This window comes from Canis lupus, chromosome 1, assembly GCF_048164855.1.
Source record: "Canis lupus baileyi chromosome 1, mCanLup2.hap1, whole genome shotgun sequence".
NCBI classification, from domain to species: domain Eukaryota; kingdom Metazoa; phylum Chordata; class Mammalia; order Carnivora; family Canidae; genus Canis; species Canis lupus.
The window spans coordinates 50736257-50745131 of record NC_132838.1 but is presented as its reverse complement, the minus strand read 5'-3'; the positions used below and the strand labels follow the sequence as shown (position 1 = coordinate 50745131).

The following is an 8875-nucleotide window of genomic DNA, read 5'->3' as shown; positions in this document are numbered from 1 at the left end:
GGATTCTTAGCGCATTGTGACCTGTTAAGGGTCAGAACAAGCAACATATTCAATCAGCAAGACTGTAAAAAACTAATGCTGGTCAGTGGAGAAATTTGAAAAGACATAAAATATATCGGGGTGCCTGGGTGGCTCAAGTCAGTTAAGCATTTGATTCTTGATCTCAGCTCAGGTCTCTATCTCAGCATTGGGCTCCATTCTGGGTGTGGAGCCTATTTTAAAATGAATGAATGAATGAATGAATGGACATAAAAGACGTAAACTGTAACACACCAAAAAAAGGATACACAAATAGCCAACAAACAGCACCTTGAGATCAACACCTGAGCTAAAATCAAGAGTCGGCTGCTTAACTGACTGAACCGCTCAGCTGCCCAGAAATAATACATGGACTTTAAAACATAATTTGAAAAGTTATGACAACTCTTAGAAATTGCATTGGCTGTACGAAAGGTCTTACAAGTATCTTTTATAAGCATTTCTATATGGTCAGATTAATTTTCTCACGGATATTAAAATAAGCCGTTGCCACAAATGGGTTTTCTCTTCAGATCTCTGTTCACATTCCTTCCTGGCGCCTTTGATGTTTTTTATCCTCCTCCACATCCACGCCCCATCTCCCTCTCTCCCATCACATACCATCAACATGCCACACACCCTACAGGACCCAGTCCAAACCCGGTTTCCTCAGTTACGAATGCCCTCTTTCCCACCCTCCCACTATCACTGAAAAGATCCCTTCCATCTTCTCTGTTCTCATGGCACACTGTTTTGTTTTGCTTTTCAGCAGTTTGTTGGGTCTTAGTAATTTTGCAACGTGGTCTAGTTATCCGTGAGCATGTTCTTTTTCCCTGTGGATCCTAGACTTCTCAAGAATAGGAGTGAACAGCGGAGTCATGTCTAAATACTCGGATTCTTTTTTGTGACTGTGGTTCCAACAGTGAACATTTGAAGGGCATGCATCTGAACTCTTTGGAGGGGGGTGAGGTAATGTTGTAGGGCTGTGAGAAACCCGGCATTTCTGGAGTTTCCACGGCCCGCCCTCCTTCAAAGTTGTGACGACGCTGTTTCATTAGAAAGGTCCGCCCAGACCCTCTCCAACACACTACATGCAAATGCCACGTGCACGCCTGTGTGTGCATGTGTGTGCGCGCGTGTGTGCAGTGGTGATCGACCCTGGTGGCCGCTCTGCAGGGAGAGGCTACGTCGACCTCGGGGCTGCTTTCCCCCCGCTCCTTAACGTCTCCCATCACTGGAGCTCTCGGCATTACTTCCTTGAAGGTGCTCTGGGGGCTCTCCGGGGTGGAAGGCAACCTCCGGCCAGCGCAGGAGCCGCGAGAGGTGAGGGGGTTGCAGAGGGCGCGCATCCTCCAAAACAAAGCGATCCAGACTTGCTCAATTCCGACCGGGCCGCCGGAGGAGGCTTTCCAGGTCGGCACACAGCCGGGGCCGGAGTCGCTCCGGGCTGGAGGCTGGAGGCTGGAGGCTGGAGGAGCCATTTCAGCTCGGGGATGCAACAGGATTTGGGAGCCGCGGGCAGGACCTGAGAGGCCACCTAGCGGGCTTTGTTCCCGATTCGGGGCAGGTCCCCGAGCCCCAGATTTGCGGTCGCGAAGCCGAGCGGAGCCCTTCCTCGCACTAATTGGAAGGGGAAGGGAGTGACTCATGTTACACCCGCTCGTATCTTCCCTCCCCGTAACTGCTAAATTGTAGCTTTAAAAGGAAGTGACATGGGGTGGGGAGAGACGTCAGCTGAGGACCACTTTTTTTTTTTTTCCCCCGAAGGGTCCACCCCATGGGTGGAGTCTCGCTTTTTCTTTCCAGTGTTGGCTGACTTACAGCTCCTATAAACTAGTGGCAATTTCTGCACCCCCAGCCTGCTCCCTTTCAGTTTCTGATTTCTAAGTCCATGTGCCAGGGGCCGCCAGAAAGGAGGTATGTGCCGTTCGTGCTGTTTGCAGGCGACTTCACCCCTGGGCGTGGCGGATGCGTGTGGGTCTCTCTCTGTCCCTGTCCTCTCCTCGGCTGGACCTCACTAAAACCTCTGGAAGGGGTAGGTACAGGACGAGGAAGAGTGGAAGGTGGAGGAGGAAGTGAGGCGACAGTGGGGACGTGGAGGGACAGAGCCTGCCAGGCAGAGGGGCTTTGCTGCCAGGGCAGGACCCTTTCTTTGTGCTCAGCCGGGGGAGCGCTCCCGGCCGGGGTGGGCTTTCGAGCTGCTGCTCCGGGCTGCATTTCCCCTCTGCGGCCCCCTCCCCTTGGTGGGGAGGAGGAGGGGGGCGGTGGAGAGCGTTTCCCCTGCAATAGATGAAGCTGGGGAGAAGGTTCCTGTTACGGATCGGTCTCCTGTGTCATGCAACACGTTCTTCCGTCCCTGGCGTTTCTATGGCAACCACAAAAATAATACTCCACCAAAGGCCGCCCCGATATAAATTGATTTGTTCGTATGGCGTTGGGAGTCTGCTGCTTTCCGGCCGGCGGTTGCCTCCGCTTGCTAAAATCCAGCGTGGCTTTGTGGCTACCCCTCAGTCACTTTCATTTTGGTTTTTCCCTATCACAGGAGGGCTGGGGGAGGGGTGTTGTCAAGGAAACGGGCATTGGTGATTACCTCTTTATTTACTTAATTTTTGGCCTCTGGATTTCTCCATCCTATCTAGGAATTGTGGAAGGAATGACTGGGTGTCGATGCAGGTCCGCCGGTCCCTGGTCTGTCTTAGAAAACCAGGGCTCTAGATGTGATGTTAATGCCTTAACCAGACCAAGCAGGGGGCCAGCCCTCACTTCTGGAGAGGAGGCGAGATCCTTGAAAAAAAGTTTAACAGGGTGTCTGAGAATGGGCACCGATAGATATAGTATCATCTGCCTCACAGGGTTGCCTCCTAGTCTAAATGTTCAAAAGAGGGCTTCTTTGCTCTAGCCTGAACATATGCAGAAAAAAGAAAAAAAGCTAAGTTCAACAAGTAGGAGTGAGTAACAAAAGGTAACCAACGGCAGGATTCTCAGTGTTTTGCACATTGTCCTTGGATGGATCTCCATGCCAACGGCTCTCATTAAGGGTCCGTAGGGTTCATAGATCTTCTCTTTTTCAAAGTTGGGAAAGCGTTAACCCATCTGTGATTATGAATCAAGCATCTGCAGTTAGAAAAGACTATCATGACAAGAGGGAGAAAGTGTGTGCATGGAAGTGTGTGTGTGTGTGGGGGGGGCGGTGGACAGGGACAACAGGGGCAAATCAAAGTCCTAAGTTAAAACTATTGAGTCTTTGATTATCCTCCTCCATGGGGAGAAAAAGAATTGATTTTCAGGAAAAATATAAAGTATGAGAGAAAGGTACTATGCACCCAATAAGCAAAGTTAAATATAATTAGAATCAATTGCACATCTGCTATAAAAGCATAGTCCAAATGAGCCGACAAACAGGTAGGAATCAAACTGAGGCTTTTATTCAGTATATCTGAGGAAATATTTGATAATGGACACCATTCCCTTAATTCGGGCATTCCGAATTACAAATCAGCCTTTATAAGACAGATCAATAGTCATCTCATCCTCAATTCTTAAGATTGCCTGTAAGTTTGAATACAGATTTGTGAAGGTCGCTCAGCTCTCCCAGTGTCTTCCTGCTATTGAAGCCAAAAGCATTACTTAGAAACCTCAGAGTAACCCTTCGGTGTGGAAACAGGAAGAAGAGGTGGTTTGAATGAGGTTCTGTTTGCAGAAATTCTTACCTACATATATACTTTTATCTAGGACTTACAAAAGTTATTATAGTGCAAGAGATCTCGAGTGTTTCAGATACAAAAGTTATCTGAAAACGGGGACTACATAGCGTGGCACAAGACTAACTAGAAGCAAATGGAGTTAAAGCCCAGAGAATTAGTTAAAGGGCATAAAGCAGGGAGAAGTGTCATTGAAAAGCATATGACTGTCGCTTTGGAAATGCGTGCTAGTACACATGGCAGTTGAATTGTAAGCTTCCGATGTTTGCAAAGAGCATGGAAAGCAGTTGTGCTAAGTTACTGTTTTTCTAGCCTGAAAATGGTCCTCAAGGATGTAGAGTCACCCTCATGACCCTGGAAAGCAGCTGCCCAGTGTGGAAGTCCAAATCTGTGAGGGGGGCACTCTGGAGTTTCCAGACCTAACCATTTCACAACAGAAAGCCTTTTTTTAAAAAAAGATTTTATTTATTTATTCATGAGAGACACAGAGAGAGAGGCAGAGACATAAGCAGAGGTAGAAGCAGGCTCCATGCAGGGAGCCCAATGTGGGACTGGATCCCTGGACTCCAGGATAACGCCCTGAGCTGAAGGCAACCTCTGAGCCACCCAGGAGTCCCAACAAAAAAAACTTTATGGAATGGAGTTCAAAGGGCAAGAATCCTTTGGAAGCACAGCCAGGAATAAATAAATACTGTCCCATCATTGGACCCTGAGTGGAGGTTAAAAACATAATTAGCAGCCCTGACCTGACCTGAGGAAGGTCAACGGAGCTATAGATGCAGAGCAAATTCAGGGTCCCAGGAAAGAGGCTGAGTAGAGGTGACACCAAAGAAAGGACTTCCGGAGTTGGAGTTATTTGCCCATGGAGCTGAGACCTCAATGTCTGCAAGGCTCTGAATTGGGTGCCGTGACGTTTGTGAAGGACGGAGAAGTTGTGGTCTGGGCTCCCAAGTTAAAGATCCACCAAACGGGAGTGACAACAAGTGCCGATGTGCACACAGCTGGAGACCAGGAGTCCTGGCGGACTCCTGGAGGGAGATGAGAGAGAGCGGATGTAGGTTGGTTAGTTTGAGGAGAACATGATCAGGATGGGGACGCAAGGCTGGAAGTAGAGGAGACGACAATTCAAGGGGAAGAAGGCAAAGTTGTCCCAGCTGATGGAGGTTGGGGTCAGGAAATGAAGCATGGTTCTTGGTTCTTGTCCCAAGTGGGGAGAGTTCTGTCTTTAGTGTGGAAATGGGGCAAGCGTACTCTATGCTGGTGAATATAGATTCAGGGACAGAATTTTGTCTAAACCAGAAGAAGAAAGACTGGTAGGAGAAAGATGATGTGAGCAGGTGGTGAAATCCTGCCTAGTCCAATTGTTTTTGAGATGAAGCTCCAAAAAGTAAAGACCAGACTTAAATCAGATTTTAAACAAGTGAGAAATTTGGAAAAGGGGGCCCCATCCCTGCCCCTACAACATCATCCTCATGATACCTACCATTGCCATCTCTTTAGATTGTGGGGTGTTCAGATAAGTGTGTGGCTGACTTAACTGCATTTTGTGCAATTTATTGTCAAAAGGAGGTCTAAAGGGTATGTGAAGACTCTGCATTCACAGTGCTGAAGGATTTTTGAATGCCTAAGGGTTTTGAGAGACATAGGTGATCAAGCCTGGCTTCATAATCACCCAACACTATCCAGAGCTGGGGCATAGAGTTGCAATAGTCTTTGCCTAAGACAGACTCAGTTTGGAAAGGAAGTTTTGGTGCTCTGAAATTTGGCTTCATGGTGTGAACCAGGGAGGACCACTGCTAAGGCTGTGGGAAAGAGAAAGCTCAAATCAGGAGCTTGTGCTTTCAACAACATTCATTGTGCATCTTTGTCTGCCAAATGCTACCAACTCAACTGTGAGCAAAACTGGATACAGAGTAAATAGCTACAGTTTTCAAATATCTGAGGGGTTTTTCAGGGAGATACTGTGACGGATTGATCTCCATTTTCTTCTAATGACTAAGGAGAAAGCTCTTAAAAGCAATTTTCGTTTGCTTTTTGAATTTTGAACATTATCGTGGAATGATCCATCTAACCTGTCTCCTCTGTTTTTCAAGAGGAACTCTGGCTCCACCAAAGATTTCCTACCTGTCTTTGATTTTGTCCTCATTTTGTTCTACTTCCTCCTTTGATCCTAAATCCTACTTTTCCATCACCCTTCATTCATTCATGTATACATACATAGATGCTTCCATCATCCATCCATGTATTCATTCACTCAACAAATGATACTATCATGTGTCAAGCGCTATAAATTATGGATATAGCAATAAATAGGAAACTATTTCTTTTCTAAAGAAGCTCAGGAACGAACAGAGAGACAATTGTGGAACCAGTCCCTTAAACAAGTGAGGGTTATTTTTGAGAGAGGCATTTATTGGCTAATGGCACTGCATGCTTCCTTCATTGAACAATTTTATATATAGATTGTGCTGAGCAGAGGAGGAAAGAGTGGCTAGCTGTTTGACCATTATCCATCTTAGAATTTTCTTATACCTTTCATACTGGTTGAGCTTATGGCTGGTGTCAGGAAACATTTGTTGATTAATGAAATGGGAAGAGGTGGGATTTCTGACCCTGGAGCCATAGAGGAATACAGTCCAGAAGACTTACATCTTCTCTTTCTCTCAAAGTTCCCTCATTGCAAGTTACTTGTAGACTTCTATGGGACTATGGCTCCCTCCAGATGGACTCCAAGTATAGCATTTTTATTTATTTATTTATTTATTTATTTATTTATTTATTTATTTATTTATTTGAAACACAGAGAGAAAGAGAGGTAGACATAGACAGAGGAAGAAGCAGGCTCCATGCAGGAAGCCCAGTGTGGGACTCGATCCTGGGACTCCAGGATCCACCCTGATCCAAAGGCAGATGCTCAACCACTGAGCCACCCAAGCGTCCCCAAGTATAGCATTTTTAAAAGAGAAACTCCCCCCCTCATCAAAATTATATGCCCATCGGTTTACTAGAGAGCCTCTTGTCCTTTAGAGCTAGATTTCCCATAATGCATTTCAAGTCTGTGTCTCCTGACAAAACCAAGTAGGAACATCTTAAATCTAAATATATAAACTAAAGAATGTTAAAACCTCGTCAGAGTACTTCCTGCTCGCATTTCCTGATGTCATGTAGCTTCTCTTAGAATTGTTTTGCTCCCACTTGATTTCTACCTTGGCATGGAGATTATATGGGCGATATACTGAAGTTCATCTGAACTCCACCCCCCTCTGCTTGTTTGACCTTCAGAGAAAACATTTAGCAAGTTCCTCTTCTTTGTTATTTTGATCTCAGATGAGGTCAGCTTCTCCCTCCAGCGGGAAGCTGTTCCAGAGTTCCAGATAACTCCAGTTGCCACAGATCTCTCCCTTTTGAATTTGAGTTATACATAGTGGCTATTCCATGGTTATTTCTATGTAGGCCTCTACAAGAGAACAGAGGCACAGTTTGGACTTCATAGTTGTCTGAAGCTGATTGCTAAAATTCCTGCAGATTATTCCTCAGTCTGGGGGATGGCAGGTCACCTGCGGCCACCATCAGAGATGCCAGGTGACCAGCCAGCCTGTCAGTTCCCTGAGAATGGTAATGGCCCACTTTAATGAGGACTTCCTGCGTGCCCGGCTATTACAGAGACCGCACATCTATCAATTCACTTTGTCCTCATAACACACCACGCAGGTAAAACTATTATCAGTTTCCATTTTACAGACACAGAAAGATTAGTGAGTTATTCACCTGGTTTCACAATACGGAACAGAGGTGAGATTTGAACCAAGGCTATTGCTTTCCAGGGCCCAGCTGTGTACCACCGCTCCCTCCACACCATGGGTGCTGTATTCATCCCTCTGTGCCCAGGACCGGCACGGCAGCACATACTGAGCGGATGTGCAGTAAACATTTCTGGCATGATGATCAGATCTCTACCATGCAGACCTTCCCCTGTATCCCTTTCATCCTAGTTTTTGGGAACTGCAGAAACATTGGAAGTGACAGTGGTCACTTGAACTTGGGGTACAGCTAGGAGCAGAGCCTAGAAGACAAGCTTCCATGGTTTTCTGGGAACTTTGTTCCGGTTTAGCCAGAAAGGTGACCTGGTAGGGAAGGACAAGGGCCCTGTGGTTAGAATAGCTGAATAGCAGTGCGGGGTATAACATCAAATTAAAGATCAACTGGGACGCCTGGGTGGCTCAGAGGCTGAGCGTCTGCCTTCGGCTCAGGGCCTGATCCCGGAGTCCCGGGATTGAGTCCCGCACTGGGCTTCCTGTGGGGAGCCTGCTTCCCCCTCTGCCTATGTCTCTGCCTCTCTCTCCCTCTGTGTCTCTCATGAATAGATAAAATCTTTAAGAAAATTAAATATCAACTGTTCTCAAAACTAATTTTTAAAGATTTATTTATTTGAAAGAGAGAAAGAGCATGACGAGGGGGGGAGGGTAAGGAGGGAGGGAGAAAGAATCTCAAGCAGACTCTGTGCTGAGTGTGGAACCCGGTACAAGGCTCGATCTCACAACCCTGAGATCACATCTTGAGCTGAAACCAAGAGTCAGACGCCCTGACTCAGCCCACTGAACCACCCAGGAACCCTTCAAAACTTAATTTTTAACCAAGGATTGACTTTGCTGAGAAGTTGCTCTTGAGGACCCTGGTGGTGGCTGCTTGAATGGCTCCAAGGATTGTGCGTGGAGAGGCAGACTTTTTTTTGTTGTTGTCTCTTGTCAACAAGTTTATCACTAGCGTAAAGGCAGAGTACTCTCTGGAAAGACACTGCCCGTGCTTATCTCAGACAAACTTTCAAAGGAGAACCAGTGAAATGAATTGACCGGGAGGGAGATTTGGTCTCCTTCCCATCTCTGTCAACTCGCTCGTGAGCTGTCACCTCTCTGTGGACAGAGGTTAACCCAGGCTGATGAAATTTTAAAGAGCCTGGCCATACCGAGTGCTTTCTCCCAGGATGCTGCCAGTATCACCCTGTCATCGATGCAATCTCTGAACCTTCCTAGTGGGCCCAGCTCTTTGCTCCTCTTTTCTCTCCTCTGCCGTGGGGAAGGGCCGGTTGCATGGACACATGGTGAGCAGCTTCCTTCTCCAGCCATGCCCCACCCTTGTGCCTATCTCCTGAACCTTGG

At 46.9% G+C, this 8875-nt stretch overlaps 1 protein-coding gene across 5 annotated transcripts in view; it reads left to right on the top strand.

The window, feature by feature from the left end:
• The first annotated feature begins 1145 nt into the window (after positions 1–1145).
• Positions 1146–8875, top strand: part of AGPAT4 (1-acylglycerol-3-phosphate O-acyltransferase 4) — a 128316-nt gene continuing 120586 nt past the window's right edge. The window contains exon 1 of one of the 5 annotated variants that reach the window (XM_072830014.1): positions 1146–1341. Coding sequence is in view for 1 of the 5 variants with exons in the window: in XM_072830021.1 (XP_072686122.1) it covers positions 1987–2053 (67 nt within the window). In the remaining 4 variants the exon portion in view is untranslated. Of the gene's footprint in view, positions 1342–1776; positions 2054–8875 lie in introns of those variants that run through there. The other 4 variants (XM_072830004.1, XM_072830029.1, XM_072830021.1 and 1 more) reach the window with 4 other exon arrangements.